Raw genomic sequence first — 20674 nt, forward strand, 5'->3', positions numbered from 1 at the left:
GGTCGACCAGTCGTTGCACTACCCTCTTAATGCAGAGTGTCAAGCGAGGAAGAAGCTGCAACTCTCTCTTAGGTGTGACCCAACCCAGGATTGACCCTTGATCTCATAGGTCCATCGTGTTTTGAAAATGAAATGTCTTTCACTTTCTGGGTTGGATATGGGAATAAGTTTGTTCATTTATTTTTTAAGGCTAATAGTCCTTGAGTTATGAATAGTAACGGGCATAGGGTCTAAATTGCAAGTACATACCTGTAGGTCTACGTTGCTTCTTGAAAAAATTAGCAATATTCGGTTGTTGTCGTTTTATGCTTGTACGTTTTTCGCCATACCAAACACGTGCAATGGGGAGCGGTAACATAGATGGCGCAGTCATCTGGCTAGTCAGATAACTGCCCCAGGCGGAATATTCTTCGGTCAATCATTTCCAAAGAACGCTGGGTTAATTAGTCAGTGCATTAAACCTTCGAATGATTCGTGCACATAATATGAACGTAAAGTACGGACTTGTTTCTGCAAATAAATTATATTTTCTGTCTCTAAATTTTATGTTTGAACTGCAAAGACATAAAAGATGAGAGTTTAGCAGCAGTTTGGCGTCAAATATTGATTAACAGGCCCACTGGTCCATAGGTGCCTACATTAGCTGGAAATCTTTCTTGGCTAATTTGGTGACGCAGGAAAAGATAAACCATATCAAAACTCCTTTTCTGAAATTTGATATAAAATATCATAATAATGTCTGGGTAAATTAAAAACTTGAGTTCTGAGAGCGCTATATCAAGTGGCCCTAGGTCTTAGCAGTAATATAGTCCCATATATATATATATATATGTCCCATTTTGTTGCAAACTCCATAGTCCATAACTCAACAAACTTAAATGTACTACCACTGAATTACGTAGTTCACTTACTATTATGGACCATCAGAATATGGTCAAAGTTAGTCCTAGCCCATCTAGATGAACTCAGTGCACTATTTAAAAATTATGAAATTCATTGTAAAACTGAGTTCTTTCACTGGGACTGCCCCCCTTTGCCTCCCTTGTTCTGACGCCCATGGGTTTATACCTTCGGTCAATCTACAGCTCGTTGGCGATGCATATGATGAAAATTGATTTACTGAACCTCGAGTACTTGACAAGGTTGTCCCCCTTGCCGTAGCTCTTCTTTGAGCCGGATGTTTGGCGCCATTAAATGGAAACTTTGCGGTGTTTTACAAGTAGCGAAATGGGTATGATATCATTAGATATGGTAAAGATGAACCGCCTTAAGATACCTGAATACTTTGAATTATGTGCCGGATAAGACAATTTTCTCCCTCACATTTTAAGAGTTTTTCCATGGGCTAAATTTCACTATAGCTAATGTTGGACATATCATTGGCTACGATTGGCTGTAAGTGTTTCATGTGAACGGGCTCAGTTGATATCGAAACAGAAACTGAGAAAATAGCTAGCTCACTGGCTTAAATATCGATACATCTGCAGGAACTTGCATCTGCTCGTTAATCCAGTTTGGTGTCTCAGCACCTACTTTAACAAGTTTAACAGTGTTTAAGAAGTATTTGTAAAGATCCAAAAATCTGAGCAGTTGAAAATCATGATGGATATACGAGTTCTGAGTAGAAGAGCTCTCTTGGATGTGCCATATGTTTGGTGGATTATCTCGGCATCCATGTAAAGTGGAATATATGTCCCATTTTGTTGCAAACTCCGTAGTCCATAATTCAACAAAGTTAAATGTACTACCACTGAATTATGTAGTTCACTTACTATTATGAAGAATATGGTCAAAGTTAATCCTAGTCCATCTAGATGAACTCAGTGCGCTATTTAAAAATTATGAAATTCATTGTAAAACTGAGTGCTTTCACTTATCTGTGAAAATGTGGCATGGATATTAAACTCTCACCGCCTTCACACTCAAGGCATTGGAACCCACATCCTCTGCTCATTTCTGTGCTATGTTAAATCTCGAGTACTGTGTTCTTAATTTACTACTCTCGCCAATGAAACTATTTAACTTGCTGTCTTGTGATGACATATCTGCCAGAACTTGTTAATGGTACAGAGTGATTCGACAGCCATTTTGAAATATGACCCATCTGTGGTTTTGAAATGTAATTGAGTTGAATTCCTCTAGGAAAGTGTATTATTTCCATTGCCATCTGTAGGAACAACTTCAGCCTTCATAATCCAACCCAGTAGGGCATAAAAAAGAACTTGTATTTTTAGTGCAGGTAAGTATGGGTCCTGTTTGAGATCAATTTTGCGGAAATGTGCATTTGTTGAGAGGTGGAGATGGACTAGGTATTATTATAAATGTATGTCAGAATTATAAGATAGCACACTGTGTCCATCGAAATAGAAGGCTAGTCCTGTCCAGGTGGACATTCATCATCATATTGAGTCAATCCCTGTCTCTCAAAAAATCACAGTGGAATTCGAACAGCAATTTAATAAAGCTGAACTCAATCACATTTCTGCGAAAATAAGTGCCATCTATTTTTTATCGACTGTACTTGGCTTCCAGTCAGATCACCTTTCTGGCGTGCCCAATACATCGCTCGGGGGTTTCCGCTCTTCAAACTTCCTTTTCATAATGATGAATTCCTTTTATGAGAAATTTACTCAAGTCTGTCACAGTTCTCTCAAAGTTTCATTCACACTGCTGATACATGAGAATTATACAGTGGGATTTATTTATATCACATTTAATCCTTCGTCGTTTTCCTTAGTGAGTGACACGAATATTTGCTCACACAGCAGATAAGGGCTTCATCTTATAAAGACTAACATTGTTCAAAAGATTAAAAACTTAGGAGGATTAACTTCCTTTGTCTGATCAAGTTACTGTATTGTGTTAGAATTTTTGTCACATCTTTTGGGTACAAACAAGTTTAAATGATAACACTGTTACTTGAATGCTTGAGTTGTTTTATTACTTGACGTTTCTGTATTGAAGTTTCATTTTTGTTGATCAGTTGTCCAAAAATTCTGTTAAGATAGGCGAAAGTTGATTCCCTTGAATGTGTCTTCTTACCAAATCTGCCCTCGAATGAAAAGGCATTTACAGTATCTTGAACATAAAATTTACAACCCCAGAGGTTTCTTCTCCTTTAGTTTCATTGTGCAGATTACTTTCATAGGAAAAATTCACACCAATTATGTTACATGTTAGATCATCATTTGTTATGATGTACCTTCAGTCATTATGACCCTCATTTATGCCCAACAAATATTTTTCAGTTTATGGTTGTGCAAACTGAAAGTGTCCGTTAATAATAAGAAAACTGTTAACCAAGTACATGTTCTTGAACTTGTTTGGGGTATTCACATAGAATGCAGGCGTTGCGTGTTTTTGCAGTGAAACTGTATCCATCATAACAATGTCTGATGCATAAGGACCCAGTGTGAGGGAGGATGGAGGGTCTGGAGCAGGTCAACTCTTCTGTCAGCTCTTTGTGTAAACTCCACACCACTTTTATCATTGACCCTGACAACTTTTGGGCTCAAATAGGATCAGGTAAATTTTGTAATACTGTGTTGTTTTATACCGTCTCTGAACCCAAAACCACATTTATCATTGACTCACAGAACTTCTGAGCTCAGTGAAAATGGATGTACCATGTGTCGAAGTTTTTAAATACTGTGTTATGCATAAACTATTTCCTCATCATTTCCATCATAAATCCATGCAACTTAGTTTTGTAATATCAAATCATGAGGTGAGTCTTTTGACAGTACTGGTAATACTTTTGGGGCATACTGCCGACGGCGAAAAAAGTGTATTGGTACTTTAGACATCATTTACATAAAGTTAAGACTTCCAGATGTCTATTGACACATATCTAACTTTGAAGTGACCAGGGGAATGTTCAGTTTTACCTGAGTTTTCCTTTCGGCCATCAACTCAAGTCACTAAAAGCCTGATATCTGAGAGACTGAAATCCTGATGAGTATAATGGCTGTGCAAGGTTTTGACTGTTTGTCTAGTTGAAAACAGCTGATTTAAAATTTAAGAGGTGTTGTATAAAACTGTGTCAAAACTAGCTGTCTTTCACTCACCTGTTAAGAATTTAGTTCCCATCTGCTATCTTGCTGTGTTGTGACAGGTCAAATGGCCTGTTAGCAGGTACATTCATGAAATGTGTAAGAGTACGGGTGAAACATTTTTAGAAACAAATTATATTTGGTTTTTGATGTGGTATTACCTCTTTCATGAATTATTGGCATGCACACAGATCATTTTATAATATCCTTAAAAAATTCTTCGTTGGACTTGAGTTACTCCCAACAGATGTAGTTTTTTTGTGATGACAATAGCTTATGAAAATATGTATGTTCCTTATTTGTTTCTTGCAGTGGAAAAACTAGCAGACTTTGTGCGTTTGGAACAACAGATCCATAATCACTGTGAACAGTTCCAAACCTCTGATGCTTATTTTGGTGCTCACTTCCCAGCAAACCAGCTGGTGTTTGTTAAGAGTCCAAGACAGAAGAAATGGCTTCGTGCAGAGATCGTGCGCACTGTGGAGTAAGAATATTAGAATGTGGTATATATTATAATCTAAATAGTGGATACATGGATATCAACTCAATATTCCAGTTTCCTCCACCCATACAAGTTAGTCACAAACCTTTTATGTTAACAATAATATTTTAGTCCAGATGATCTATGGCATCTTGTTTAAATACTGGAAGAAAGTAGCCCTTGATTAAAAATCTTCCCTAAATCAACAGCACTTGTCAATTTCTGATGTGGATGGAAGAAAGGAGTACATTTTTGACACCTCAAAAACCCATTTACCAAATGGAAATGAAATGTTCAGGAAATCTAAACAAATACTCGCTCTTCTCATCAAAATAACTGTGAGCAGTTCTGGCTCGTTGGTTGTCTCAGAATGAAGAGCAGAAGTCAAATTAAGCCACGGTTGTGCATTTGTAATCCTAATCTTTTCTCCATCCTGAAAGTTTGAAAGGTGAATGGTATGTTAGTAGTTCATGGCTGAGAATCTTAATCTGCTCATTATTCTGTGTCTGCTTTAGGTTTGTATTTTATTATCTTTAACAGAAAAACTTTAGATGTATTCTATCCAGATTATGGGACTACAGAACTGGTTCCCTGTACAAGTGTGTGTCAGAATGTACCTCCAGAGTTGACAACACCAGAGCACCACGCTTTTCGATGCCAGCTTGTTGGCATACAACCAGTGAGTTGTTGCTTGTTGTGAACAAAGTCAAGTAATTACAGTGTTTTTGTGTGAGAATAGTATAGGCCAGACATGAATGTAATTATTTAACTTCATTCTTGCATATTGTAAAAATTAAATATTTCATAAGCTAATTACATACCAGAGAACATTGTAAGCTAGTTTCATAATCATGTGTCCATATCAATTTATGCATTTGAAAACTAGAAAAAAGGTTGAAAACATGATTTGATTGTTGGTGATGTTTTCTGTATTTGTAGAAATTATACCTGTTTAACAAATCTTTTCAGATAGCTAAATCTTGGACATCAAGAGCCATCAAATGTTTTAAGGCTTTGGCTCAAGACAAAACCCTGGATACCTTGTTGTTATACAGTTTGGATCAGTATGGGACCATGCAGGTGGCCTTGTATACTGGGTAAGGTTTTGCTTAACATGTATTGATTAGTCTGAAAATGTGAAAAACTAACTCGTAATCTTACAAATGTCTGGCATACAATGTATGAAGTCAAAGGAAGTATCATTTTGAGATGTTGAAAAATTAGTGCTGAAAAAATGATGTGGAGTTCTTGTCACTTAGTGGGGACTTGCACTGTCCAGCATTCCATTATGTACGTGATCTTTGGAGAATAACACAAGTGAATTCCTTCAGATTTCAACAGTGAGGACATCAATGGTAGGGATGCTGGAATTTATATATTCAGCATTTTTATAAAACATTTTGGCAGCATTGACAATTTTTGTCTTTCGTCTCTTAAATTTTGTGATCAATAAATCAATAATTCTCTGACTGACTTCAGACATGTTAGAATTGGTTTTTAGGAATCAGGTAAGAGGAGTAACTTTTACATAGTTACGGACAAATTGGGTCAAATTCAGGGCCTTTTTTTAATATATATTTTATTTACCTAAACTATTATAAATGCAAAAAGAAGGAATGACATGGGATTATGTTTTTGTTGTTGTATAGATTCACATGTACATGTAGTGTTGGAAAGATTGATGTTTATATTATGTGTTTCGAAATTAATTATGGATGGTCTATGCTTTAATAGGGAAAACCATAACTGTCGGAGTGTAACACACCTTCTGTTGGAGGAGGAAGTTGGGTTGGTGAGTTATGTTATTATCGCTGAATGACTGTGCTTAAATTTTGGTTGCAAAATCAACTAATACAAGTAACATTTGTGTATGAGTAAGACAGGTCAGAAGAGAAAAACTCATAGCTAGTTTTAATGTTTGAACATTATGGGCAGTAAAACTACCTCAGTCTGTGAATTTTATCATAGGTGCATGTAGCTATTGCATTGTGCATGTATTTTTCCAGTCTTGATCTTGTGTGTAGTTAGTGATCAACCTTTGGATTTGTGTTCTGCCCGATGGGATCAAAGATTAAAGAAAACAGTATTGACTAAGCACGAAATTCGTAATATTAAAAATCTTTATATGCCCTCACCTTAAAGAACATCATGGAATGGAAGAAAACAGTTCTAAAAGCTGAATCATGCTTGAGGTGAAGAATACATAAGGACTGTAGACTTAGACCACTGATAATGGTTTTCTTAGCTTAAGACCTAACACACACAACTACTGTAACACTAAACCTCATTGTAAAGTCGTATAATGTAGGCGCCATTAATGTTCTTGAGGTTATGAGAGCCCCCCAAAAAACATGTATTGACTGGATGAAGCATGCAGTCACATTTCAGTCAAAGTTTGATTAATAGAGGATTTCATTGATTATGGTGAATGAGCTAAAATTTCACGTGTGAGTTTCTGTCATTTACTTTCGCCCAGTCTGAGTTAGCAGCAAGATGACAGAAAGAAATAATGCCCCCCCCCCCCTCCGACCGTTTCAGTGAAGCGTCAGCTTGTTTATTAATTTGGGAACTGTCCATATAATCTCCTGACCACCACAAATGCTCTCCTGCAGCACCCAGTCAATAAGAACTACAATCAACCCAATGAATCCTGGGATACACATTCTGAGTCTCAGGGCGAAACTTTAGGTCATTTACCGTATTTTTTAGCATATTTACTTAGGTGTCTGTTGCTTTTTTTCAGCCTTGGGGTATTGAAAATGTGCCGGAGTATTCCTTCCAAGTGTTACCTGGCTGGTTTTCTTCGCAGGCTGTACAAGGGCATTCTCCTCAGAGTGCGACGATGCATAATGATGGTAAAGAATTTTGTTACATTTCATAACCAGAACTGGTTACATTACTGAATGAACACTGATTACTCAAACATGTACCTCAACTGACCAATACCATAAAACGAGCTTTGTCCAAGAAAGGATTTCTTTGACTAGTAAGGCATACATTATCAAAATACGCGTCCCAAACTAATTATAAAAGACAAGATGACCAAAGACTCCACTGGGTTTCCATGTGGTATTCACTTTATTTTTATAAGTGGTCTTGAACACGGAAGTTATAACACAAAGATATCCAGAGTATTTTATCAAGGTAGAGAAATTTTAACCATTTTTCTTGTCATTTTTTGAAACAAAAAACATTTCATACTTCAGATCATTTGCTAGGTACTTTTCAAAACATATTTCAGAGAATAGGAGCAGGTTGTACAGGCCACGTATTTCAGAAAACAATTCTTGTTCTGCAACAAAATCTATACAAGTGCTACCATTCATGCGTGGAAGAGACATTTTGTAGGCAATTTATTTACTTAATTTGTTTTGCCAGCAGAGGAGGAAGAGCTGTCAGGGAGTGACACTGATTCTGGGCCCTCCATGAACTCCTCATCCTCTGGACCTGTGGCTCGCATTCCAAGCTTTGACACCGCAGCTATGGAAACAAGCAATGATGTCACACTGGAAATGCTCAAGATAAATGCAGTCATGGAGAATCAAAAGCGAAACCGCACAGAATATAAGCAGCAACTGCAAGATTTAACAGCAGATATTGCCTCTCAGGTTCACATGTTTGGAGGTGAGGTTTGCCATACGCAAAAGAAGAATTATTTATAGTGTGGTCAAAGCATTGTACTGTCATCATTGAGAATTGCGTAAATAATTTTGTAGGCAGTGTCCATAATAGGGATGTTTTTTTATGATATGATGGTATTCTTTCATGGGAGAATGGAATAATCTGTCATTGGCTGCTGTATGTTTGTGAAAGTATCAAACATTTTTCTTGACTGTATCTCATTGAATAATTTAAAAAAAAAACACCAAAACAAAATGAATTTGCAAATTGTTCAATGCAAAATTGACTGTCTGTAGTGCTAAAGTGAAGGGCGCATGTACTTTACAGCTAGCATGTATGTTACCACATTCTGCCTTGAAGGGACATCACTCTGTTTATGTTTTGTTACCATTAAAGTGATAGAAAGCATAAAAATAAAGTATGCTTCACCAGAAAGACAATAAACACTAAATCTGAAAATATGTTTACTTTTTTTTTTTTTTTTCTATGAATTAAATGTAGACAAATTTGTTGTAATGGGCTTTATGGTTTCCCCTGAAATTTAAAAGTACAAGAAAGCTCTCAGCTTTGTTCTGAGTGAAATTGGCCTGAAACTATAATTTTCCCAGTTCGGATATTGTGACATCAATAGTGATAGCTTTCAAAACAATTTTTTCAGGGAAATAAGTATATAGGTTCACTGTTGACATTGATTCTGAAATATTTTAATAATTGTTAAAAAACTCGCAGAAAATAGTCGGTGTGACTTTATTACAAAAATGCATTTAGTTCAGTGAAAAAGATAATCAAACAAATTCAGTAAAGATCTTTTTTAGCTACAGGGTTTGACGTTTTCTCTCCTGATGCTAGGTGTAATTTTTTTTTTTTTTTGCATTTTTTGGCTTCCAGGAATTTTAGAATATGTTCACATAGCGTTAAAATTTGGGGTGTTATCGTGTGATGTTAGTTTTTGTGCTGTTTTCTTCAGGACCAGTGGAGCAAGAAGAGACTACGACTGCCACAATTGATGTAGTGGATGAAATACACAGTATTATTAGGAAAACGGAAAGCTCCACGGACACAGACCATGCTGATGAAAACCTCAGTGACAGCAAGTCATCCAGAACAGGTAGTGTGATGAGGCACTTCCTCAACCTGTGCTTTGATGAAATAATAGTACATGTATTTAACTTAAATAAAGAGAAAAATGAAAGATTACTATTCAGTTACTTATTTGTTCAGTTGATGATGTTTTTTGCACCATTTATTTTCGTTTATTCAGCAGCAGCCAACATTTTGGGTGGGAAAAACAAAGGGAACTGTTATAGTGTGTAAAAATTAACCAGTAAATTGATGTAACTTGAGAGGAGTTAAAAAATGAATGTGATCATTTCTTCTAGCTCCAAGAGCTTACCAGAGGCAAGCAAGACGGGGGTAAAGTTAATTAATTGTTCGATTCTTCTCTGAATCTAGATGCTGTTTGCCATTACTATTAATTATTATGTAATGACAAACAATGACACATAATATATGTCCAAGAATTATTGTATTCAACATTATATATATTACAAGTAATAGATTATTCTGGATTAAATTTGCCTATACAAAAACAACAAATTTCAATAAAAAATATATATCTGGGGAAAAAAAATTATACATCAAGAGAAAAAAAAAGGGGAACAGGACTTGTTTATATATCCCCTCGCCATTAGTCTGAGTGTATTATAGTAATTTTGTCCATCTGTATTCATGTCTGGGCTATATCTCCAATTGTTTTCCACGGAGAGTTTTAATTTTTGGTGGATATATAGATGCAGGATGACAATGTGTGGTGACTCACACGTGTTAATTTCTGTGGTTGTCATGGTAACCACATTGCTATTTTCCGTATATTTATATACTTTAAAAAAAGAATTAAAAATAGATTTCCTGTCCGGGCTATAACTCCAACTGTTTTCTGCGTAAAGTTTTAATTTTTGTTGGATATCTTCATACACACATGAAGATGTGTAGTGACGCATCTTTGTTCATTTCCACAGATGTCATGGTCACCATATCACCAGTTTCCCTATATATACTATATAAATAGATATGATTTCATGTCCAGGCTATGTCAGCTGTTTTCCACTTTTAGTTTTCAGTTTTGGTCGATACATACATACACAGATGAAGATGTGTTGCAACTCACATTTGTTCATTTGTGCGGTTGTTATGGTAACCAGATAGCCATTTTCTATATATATATATACTATATAAATAGATATGATTGCATATCTGGGCTACAACTCTGACTGTTTTCCATGTGGAGCTTTGATTTTTGGTGGATACATAGACACACAGTTGATGATGTGTCGCAACACATTTGTCTATTTCCGTGGTTGTCATGTAACCAGATAGCCATTTTCCTTTATACAGTATATTAATAGATTTCGTGTCTCAGTAACTCCAACTGTTTTCCACAGAGTTTTAATTTTTAGTGGATACATACATCCACAGATGATGATGTGTTATGACTCACATTTGTCCGTTTTTGCAGTTGTCATGGTAACCAGATTAAGCCATTTTCATATGTATATACTAATGTTACAAACCCCGTCTTTAAACATTGTATTATATTTTTCTTTTATTTCTTGATATGCTATTGTTACAAACCCTTTCTTTAAGCATTGTATTATAATTTTCTTTTATTTCTTCCCAAGTCATTGTCTGACCTAGATTTCCCCATTTGTTTACGTTACAGCATGCGCTGTAATTTAGTCCAGTGTTAGTGACAGGCTCCACAGGCTCCGGTGTTGATGAGCTTTGTGTCATTGTACATAGAGTGTACATTCTGGAAATATGTATTGGTGTTTGCAATCAAACTATCCAGAATTTTCTTTTATGTTAGTCTATAAATATTAGTGATGGAGTTGTGAAGCTCGCATTCATTCATTCATGTCCACTTTGGAGCAGTTATTTACTCAAGTCCATTTGTGAGCATTCATGTTTGTCATTCACTGTGAAGGATTTTGCTGGATTTGGAGATATTGGCTTTCACGCCATTTGACATTCGTCATTCATACTCCATTCTCTGTTCAGAGCACTTTGTGAGCTTGTGTTTCACCACTTGCTATTTTTTGGAGACGTTATTTTGGAGCTTGTATTGCTGATTGTCTCCTTGTGCCATTAGGTACATTTCATCCCAGTTTACCCTGAAAGTGACTTTGTGTATATTTCTGAGGAAACATACATCAACAGCTCTGACTGATGCTACTGTCAACCCATCTGCCCTGAAAAGTTACACATTCACTGACAGTTTGGGAATAAACCACTACCTTCTGTAGATTGAGGAATTCGTCTTAACTGTGGATTCTATATTTACGTGAACTGACTCGCCTTTTGAAGCAGGAATATTCGATCCAGATTTGGACACTGTAGGATACTGTATATATATTTGTAATTATTTGTATTGTTTTGTATATTATTGTCAGTTGTATTTTTGTTTGTTTTGTTAAAATATATGCATTGAGCTAATTCAAACATCTTGTGCAAGGCCTGTCACTGATCTGAGAGTTGTTTCTCATCTTTACTCTCTGATAGTGGTACCATTACACTATATGAATAGATATGAGTACATGGGGCTGACATACACATTGTGTTTCCCATTGAAGGAGGAGTTATGTCCCATTTTTCAAGAATCGACAAATAACTTAAACATTATTTTCCGGAAAAGACCTAATGCGCTTGGATCAGGAGAATCTAACAATAGACAAACACAGTCCCAAAGGCCTCTGCCAGATGTTCCCTAGTCCTTCATGAATCAAATGAATTGTTTGAATCTAGCTCTTGCTGTTTAGGCTAAGGTTCCATGTCAGGAAGTTGTCGAGAGATAATAAGCCTCGCCTCTCTCCAGTTTCCTGATCAATGAACTTCTCATCTTTGCTTTTGTAATGTGCATGGTTTTGTTGTGGCAGCGGATTAATACTGTGTTTTCTCACATTTTGCAGAATTGGCACACAAGTCTTCCCGTAGTCATATTTCTTCTCCCTCAATGGGCCTAGGACGAGGCAGGAATAAAAACAGATCATCAAGTAACTCACCTGTGCCGGAGGGTAAAAGTCATTCAGTGTTTACACTAACAGTACATGGCAGGTGGTCAATAGTGTATTAGGATTTAAACTCTGTATTAACCTTAGTACAGACTAAAGTGTTATCTACTTTGTATTAGGATGAAACAAGTATTAAGAGTTTAACTTAAATACACTTTTGAACAACTGGCCCTAGTCACATTCCAAATTGGGCAAGTTTGTATTTAGATCTGTTTGCGAATGTTGTGGAATTTGCACTTTGCCATTGTTCTCATTGTTTGAGGGGCCCCAGGGGCACTTGTGGAGTCATTTGCACAGTGTGATGTTAGTTTAAATGTTAGTCTTCAACTATTATATCATGCTAATAAAAAAAATGTACATATAAAAACAGATCTAGTCACATGCTAACAAAATGTACTAGTGTATGAAGTTTTCATGGCGTCAGATTGTCAGTTTGGTTGCCATATTTGCACCTCAACAACATCATTTGCAAGTGATTCCACAAAAAAAGATTTCCTGCGAAATACTTTAGATTTATCTTTGGGTTGCAAGGCGGTTATTGTCTATGTTTTGGTGTTTCTGTCAGGCTTAAGCATGTAAACTTAATGTCACCTTTTGTATCACAGATGAGATCACTCGGTGTATAACCTGGCAAAAGATATGCATTACTAATTTGTTGACTAAATATATGTGTACTAATAAATGATAATTTCATGGGAATTAGCAGTTGCACAATCTTAATTTAAATTTTGAACCTACATTGCAGACAAAACGTCAACAGTTCAGAATGTGCATGTCAAAGCGGCTCAAGTGAACAATGTCCGTGCACATTCCCCTTCTACAGGCCGTGGCAGGGGCAGAAGTAAAAACAGATCAACCAGTAACTCTCCTGTTCCCGGAGGTAACATTATTATAAACTGCTGACCTCACAGGACGCATTTCATTCTTCCGAAAGTCTTCCAAAAGCAACTGTAGGAGCTAGAGGCCTTGCCATTCCATTTATTCCATCACTGTTTCTCAAGTGGACTGTTAGTGTCTTATGTCAATCTTCATGTCACTTCTGGGATCTTCTGTGTATTCATTTATGCAAAGGAAAATGTCAGATTTTTTTATCAAAGTGATTTTTCATCAGGTTGTGAAATCTCACTATAAGGCTCAAATCTGCCTATTCAAGATGAAAGTGTTACACTGAAGTACATGTACCATCAGTTATTTACCTTTTACCCCAAAGACAATAGCATGTTTAAGAAGCAGTTACACTTCAGCTGTTTTGACTGGACTTTGTAATACAACAGGCCACAAATGCGGTTGGGGGACTTACCTTGACGCTGTGTTATAACCGGTGTGCGTTGTCCGAAGACATCTGTCAAGTGTTCTACTGGGTTTTAATTGTAAACCAAATCGGCAAGATATGTAGGTTGCATTTAATAATTACCTGATAAACATGCTTCTTAGATACAAAATGTCAAGGTTTTTTTTTTTTTCACTAAACATTGTATGTACAGATGTATACAGCAAGTTTGTGAGATATTTGGGGGAAACATCTTTACATTGAATGTAGTGTTGGAACGAAGCAGGTCATAGTGAGGGAGGGGTCATCAGCTTCGTTTTGTTGTACATGTAGGTCATACTAGAAGATCTGAAGCGGACAGAAAACAAGTACAGGATCCGGAACAATTCGGGTAACTCAGCCTTTTACTAGAATCCATTTTCACAAAACTTTGTCACCTGTTTTTTTTTTTTTTTGGGGTGTTGTTTTTTTTTTTGTTTTGTTTGTTTCCTTGTAAACCACCTAATGTTTGGGCTGTAAAAATATACTTTCAGAAGCATGTAAAGGCTTAAAATGATACTTTGTGATCAGAAATTTATAAAATTTTACGAGGAACTCTTTAAGTGGCCGGGGTGTATGTTTGATGAATTTAACAAAAACACTTTTGCTATTCCAAAAAACTTGAGTTTCTCCAATCCGGGGCCAGTTTGACATCTTCCTATTTGTCCACAGCTCACCGATTAAAAAAAAGAAGTCACCGCGCCGTAATCAGAATGGCACCACTGACAAAGCCTGGAAGAGAGGAGTGATGAGCCCCAGGGAATTCAATAAAAGACTTACAGCAGTAGGCCTCTGCATATTAATTCCCCATGTCCCTATGTTGCTTTTTTACAATGTGCAGTCTCCTATATTTGTAATCTTTGTGAAGTGTTTGCGTGACTGAAGTTAAGAAAACATGTGCCAATGTCGTTCCAATACATTGGGTGCATCTGAGTGTGCAAGGAACTGGCATTAAGACTTCTTTCAAAAGCCGTTAATGATTATGCCATGGCGTACTGGTACATGTACATCTGACACTGTGTAAATGTATACATGCATTTCTTGCTTGCCTTAGCTCTATTTAGGATTGGGTCAAGTGACGTCAGATAAGAGACCAATCACCGCTTGCCTATTCAGATTATGAAATTTCAGTCAAACATGCATTTCGCATTAAATTTTGTAGGTGTGAAATTTGATAGGAAGAGATAAAACACAGCAAGGGCCATGGAAATGCAGTCAGAGAGCATGTATTCTTCCTTAAATTTTGTAGGTGTTGAATGTGATTCAAAGAGAAGGTTTACATAAACACCAAGGAGATTTTGAAGATCTGTTAAACTCCAGTAAGTAACATGTACAAATCTTATTCTTTAATATTGTTGTTTACCTGCTTTCATTATTTTGCCACATTTGCTGAAACATGGTGCTTGGGTTGTATGTAAGCTTGTAGTTTAGAACTAGCTATGATGTCAAGTAATAATCAGTTGTTTCCACCGGGTGCATGTGGATGTTTTCTTGTGCAACACACCTGTACAGTATACTTGTATGAGTGCAACTTGCCGTGGAATTGATGATTTATCAGCAAACACATCAGTGGAAACCTAATGTTATGAATGCTTTTTGCTATGTGCTTTGGAAATGGCCTATAAATTATTGTAATAAAAAGTGTACTAATGAAATAAAAAACTTACATGGCTTTGTTTTAGTCTTTCTTTTATATTTCCCAGATAAAGGAGAAGGCCGAATTAATGAAATTCTGGAAGCAATTCTTGACAAAGCAGTTAGACTGTACGAGACCTTTGCCTCAGTTGCTGTCACACTTCTGTCTCTCTGCCAAAGTAAGTCAGTATTCTGTGAAATAAGACTTATGATACACGATGATTTAGAGAATGCGATATCTCAGCATACGCGCATATAGTTAAACGTCTTCAGGTGAAAACTGTCAAAACGGAGTAGGTTTTGACCGAATGATTCTGCAGCTTGTCTTTCAGTCACTAAGCCACATGTAACAAGGTGCGAGTTCAGTGTACACTTTGTGCAGGGAATTCGTGTGCTCGCAGAACCATACAGTACACAGGGTCCTGGTGACAATGAATGGTAGATGGAGCTCATATCGCTGTTTGTATAATCAAGCATTCATTGAAGACTACAAACTTCCCACTCCAGAACTCTGTCACCAAATGAAAGCCTAACCATACAATGTTTTGTGGAAGGAATTTCTACTATGTTTCAACCATTTTCAAAACCATGGGTGTTTATAACTGTATTTCACCTGAAATAACACATTTTGCTTGATTTTGATTGATTTATCCATCTTATTAGGCGACTGAAACAGTTCTTTTGAAATTTAATTTCTCATCAGGTATCATTTTAAGACATTCATGTGCTTCTGAAAGTGCAATTTTTTACCAAACTTCAGGTGAAATGCAGTTATCTGGCTTTATGGAAGGGAGACTTCATGTTTGGAAGGAAGACAGACTTGAAAAAGTATAGTAATTATTAAACAGTCCAAAGTTAAAGAAAAAGGCCTCTAAAAATTGAATTAGGCATCACTAAATAGACCACTTAAAACTATGCATAGCTATACTTCTATTTACTTTTTTAGATTTTTGTGAAAAGAGTTAAAGGCACTCAAACATTTGAATTCTAAGGTGGGCTTTTTGAACCATACTATTAGAGATGAAGAACTCTGATGTCACAGGAAGTTTTTCGAACTCTAATCACGACACTGAATGCTGTTGGAATAACTCTTTTTACCCTTGTGTAAAAGATTACTAAAATAATGTTCCCAAAAATTCCTTACTCCTGGTGAACATCAGGAAATGTGATGTCAGAGTTCCTAGATACTGCCAGTATGGCTCATAAGACCCACCATAGAATTCAGATATTTTAATGCCTGTCAACACTCATAAAACAAACGTCAAAAAATAAATAAATGTATTTTTACGGATAGGTTTTAGTTATCTGTATGATAAAACTTTCTTCATATTTTAGCTTTCTTTTGCTTTAAGTGAAGTGAGGTTTATACAGATGGATGAAAATATATCGCCTACATGTAGTAACTTGCAAATGGTTGTGGATTTCCCCCGGGATCTACCCAGATTCCTCCCACCGTGATGCTGTTTGCTGTCGTATAAGTGAAATATTCTTGAATACAGCATGAAACACCAATCAAGTAAAAAATAAACATATACATTTACAATGTACCTGTAACAGTTTATGCACATACATCTATACACGTGTATGGTACTGTGTCAGTAGTTAAAGATGCGAGGCCAAAATATCTTAATAGTCACGCAAATAATATACGTAATATAATACATTTCCTTTTGATTCAAGATTTTGATAACTTTGAAGAATGCCTGAGCTCTGCTCTGTATAAACTGCAATCAAAGTATGTCCGGGTAAGTACCTGTTCTGCTTGTAAATTAATATTGTGGCCTTCAGCTTATTCTTAGTTTACAGCCTTGAATAATCCATTTTAAGCATGTGTCCTTGACGATAGCATTAGATCAGACATAACAACAAAGGGAAGCAGCGTCATTATGCTAATAAGGCGGTGATTTAGCAAGTTTAACATTTGGCTGATTCAGAAGGACTTTACCCGAGAACCATGCATTTATCTTGTGAAGAATAACTAGTGACTGCTGCTATTCGGATCAGCGTATTCTTGTATGAAATATTCACACTTAAACCACTGTTCTCTTCTTTAATGTTTGTAGATCCACAATAAACAGGTGTATTACTACGAGAACTATAGTAAACTGTTGGGGGACTTGTTTGTGTCGTCAGCCTCTTGGAATGACAGGTATTCATGAAAGGTTACACAAGGCGCCTGTATTGTTTATAATGCCATCCTTTGTATACTATGAATCTTTTTCCTTCACAAATAAAGTACTGTCATCAATTATGCAATGTCATGTTTGCACTAGTTGATTAAGATGGTTTATCATCAGGAAATAGGTGAAGTACAGCAGGCTTGCAGTTTCAGCTGCTCTTAGCTGCACTATGGTTCAGCGTGGCATATTTTCTGATGCCTTAAGTATGATGTTCCTGTGAGGCAGCACTAAAATATGATGACATTGGGTGCAGGCCGCTACAATGAGGCATTGTTGATTATTTCATCAAAGATATTGTTGACAGCAATGTTTGACTCCAATCAGACAGTTTCATATTGATTTGAAATGACATTGGGTGCAGGCCGCTACAGTGAGGCATTGTTGATTATTTCATCAAAGATATTGTTGACAGCAATATTTGACTCCAATCAGACAATTTCATATTGATTTGAAATGGCATTGGGTGCAGGCTGCTACAAAGAGGCATTGTTGATTATTTCATCAAAGATATTGTTGACAGCAATGTTTGATTCCAATCAGACAATTTCATATTGATTTGAAATGACATTGGGTGCAGGCTGCTACAATGAGGCATTGTTGATTATTTCATCAAAGATATTGTTGACAGCAATATTTGACTCCAATCAGACAATTTCATATTGATCTGAAATGACATTGGGTGCAGGCCGCTACAATGAGGCATTGTTGATTATTTCATCAAAGATATTGTTGACAGCAATGTTTGACTCCAATCAGACAGTTTCATATTGATTTGAAATGACATTGGGTGCAGGCTGCTACAATGAGGCATTGTTGATTATTTCATCAAAGATATTGTTGACAGCAATATTTGACTCCAATCAGACAATTTCATATTGATTTGAAATGACATTGGGTGCAGGCCGCTACAATGAGGCATTGTTGATTATTTCATCAAAGATATTGTTGACAGCAATGTTTTACTCCAATCAGACAATTTCATATTGATTTGAAATGACATTGGGTGCAGGCCGCTACAATGAGACATTGTTGATTATTTCATCAAAGATATTGTTGACAGCAATGTTTGACTCCAATCAGACAATTTCATACTGAATTGATGGTTATGTTTTCATTGCAGTGTTTGTTTGTCACTAAGACAGTGTGTGGTAAACACCCTTGACAAGTGGATTTTTTTCAACATGAAGGTTTGTACATGTACATGCTTGTGCCAGTTGTGCCTTGTGGAAACTTACTCAAATCTTTCGGCATGTTGGTCCAGTTTCTTGCCCTCAACTGTATGGTGGTCTGTGCTCATTATTGTAAAAAATGTTTCTGAGATAGACGCATGTGGCAGCATTCTTTGCAGCCAAAATGCAAGGATGAAGTAGGTCTTTGTCTGAATGTTTGAAAAATGTCAGTGTTAGGAGTTCATGTTACAAAGGTTTGAAGTTAAGTCCTTTAATGTTAATGACAGATATGCTTAAAAATGGCTGAACAGTCTCAGTGTGAAGAGCCTTGAGTAGTAGTATTGGTTGTAAAATCCATTGTAATTATCCTATAATGATTTATGTATAGCTTGATATTTATGTGTAATTGTGCTAAATCTCAGGGAGAACCTGCAATATGTTGTCATAGTCAACAATTCTAAACATCACCTTTTGAGATGTGAAATTAGGCATGTTTGTAGACTGTGTGTCTTAATGAATTCCTGTTTCAGAAGCGACAGCCGTCCAGCGATCCTCTTCAGCAGTTGTATATCATCTCCTTTGCTGAGCTGTGGGGGCGTGTCCATGAGACCCTCCACTCCACCATGACTGCCCAGTGGGAGCTGATTGTCGAGGGGATGAAGGAGAAGATTGAGTCAGATCAAACATCCAGGTACATGTATGTCTAGTAGAGACATTGCACATGACATCACCCTAGAATAGCAAAAGCTTGTCGGCCATACAGGAGCCATTGTCTAAAAAATTAGGACACCCGTACAAAACAATCAGTACAGATCAGTGTAAGGCAGTATAAAGCTATTGCTACAAAACTTACTCCATGAAGCTTTTAATACGAAAAACAAACTATGTTTGCATTGATTAAACAGCTTTTTCTTCTTATCTTTCCTTCTTTGTGTGCCGAAACTAGTGACTTCTTGTCAGTTAGTTAACTGGTAACACCTGTCTTGCACTCAGATGTTTGCTGTTATTTTGGACAGTGAGATGATATTATTGACAATGAAAGCCAGAATCTATCATAGTTTACATGGGGATGAAACCTTTAGGAGTTCATTATGAAGAAACTTAGGTGGTATTTTACATTCAAGTGAACATAAAGTCAGCCACTACAGCTGAATTAATTAATAAAGTAGTAGTCCAGAAATGTTCTAAAAATATTCAAAAATTTCTACACTGCATATCAACAAAATAAATGGCAGACAGTCCTCAGTACCTAGCCACTCATTTGGTGACACCATTTGGTGACACCATTTTGCCATGTTAGAGCTATTGGAGCAATTTTTCTACAAGTAGTGACTCTTCCGAGGCAGTTTTCTTGCCAGTTCACCTTAACAAGTTACTGCAGTCTCCTGCCCAACAAGTACGCATTGTGACACTGGCAGCCGTTCTCAGTTCCCTGCTCATAAGTGTGTGGTTCAAAATGCATCAGTTTAACACTTAGACTAACTGCAAAATCCAATTCATAGCACCGACATCTATCTATCTACTAAAAGAACCACACTGATGATCGAAAGCCAGTTATCACTTGATGCTTTCAGTGCTAGTGATTTGCCAAGTTCATAAGGGCTTCTACAACATGGCTACCCGCAGTGAATTTTCCGTCAGTGCCATATCCCAAATGGTGAATTTCATTTTCTCAACTTTATAGAGTTTTATCATATTTTTCTGTGATAACTGTGACCTTTATCATTTTTCCTATGTATATATAGTGGCAGACTTCATGTTGACTTTAATGTTTTTTCTTTCAGTTTATAATAATTTTGTTACTTTTGTTCCTGACAGAGATATTAGAGGACAAGTGTTAAGCCTTTTGTTGTCAACTTTCAAGCCTGGTGTGACCCCAGAAGCAGAGAAGCGAGGGCCTGTTTGTAATGTGGGGAGCCAGACCAGCTGTGTTGGGGCAGATAAGACTACCCAGACACCTGTTCCAAACCACGCCCACAAGACTTGTCAGGTTAATCTAAGCTCAGGTAACACAGACAAATTTTGTAATTATATTTAGTATTTTTTATAATTTTATTTAGTACGTCTGTGAAATGCAAGAGTGTGAATCTTCCAAAATCTAAAAAGTGAACATAAATTCAGCCACACTTGTGTATTGAATATCTGATGGAGTGGGATGGA

The 20674-nt window shown here is 36.6% G+C and overlaps 1 protein-coding gene across 7 annotated transcripts in view; it reads left to right on the forward strand.

The window, feature by feature from the left end:
• The first annotated feature begins 1176 nt into the window (after positions 1-1176).
• LOC135466321 (uncharacterized) overlaps positions 1177-20674 on the forward strand; it is a 99089-nt gene continuing 79591 nt past the window's right edge. For 5 of the 7 annotated variants that reach the window (XM_064743747.1, XM_064743748.1, XM_064743745.1 and 2 more), the window contains exons 1-21: positions 1177-1231; positions 2174-2239; positions 3367-3525; positions 4365-4536; positions 5074-5212; positions 5503-5630; positions 6268-6325; positions 7277-7388; positions 7912-8157; positions 9122-9262; positions 12120-12224; positions 12967-13101; positions 13825-13882; positions 14203-14314; positions 14780-14849; positions 15234-15344; positions 16846-16910; positions 17229-17314; positions 18466-18532; positions 19045-19205; positions 20333-20520. In XM_064743747.1, the coding sequence (XP_064599817.1) occupies positions 3423-3525; positions 4365-4536; positions 5074-5212; positions 5503-5630; positions 6268-6325; positions 7277-7388; positions 7912-8157; positions 9122-9262; positions 12120-12224; positions 12967-13101; positions 13825-13882; positions 14203-14314; positions 14780-14849; positions 15234-15344; positions 16846-16910; positions 17229-17314; positions 18466-18532; positions 19045-19205; positions 20333-20520 (2257 nt within the window). In that variant the 5' untranslated portion in view covers positions 1177-1231; positions 2174-2239; positions 3367-3422. The remainder of the gene's footprint in view (positions 1232-2173; positions 2240-3366; positions 3526-4364; positions 4537-5073; positions 5213-5502; positions 5631-6267; positions 6326-7276; positions 7389-7911; positions 8158-9121; positions 9263-12119; positions 12225-12966; positions 13102-13824; positions 13883-14202; positions 14315-14779; positions 14850-15233; positions 15345-16845; positions 16911-17228; positions 17315-18465; positions 18533-19044; positions 19206-20332; positions 20521-20674) is intronic. The other 2 variants (XM_064743751.1, XM_064743750.1) reach the window with 2 other exon arrangements.

The sequence above is a fragment of the Liolophura sinensis genome, chromosome 6 (assembly GCF_032854445.1).
Source record: "Liolophura sinensis isolate JHLJ2023 chromosome 6, CUHK_Ljap_v2, whole genome shotgun sequence".
Lineage (NCBI taxonomy): Eukaryota > Metazoa > Mollusca > Polyplacophora > Chitonida > Chitonidae > Liolophura > Liolophura sinensis.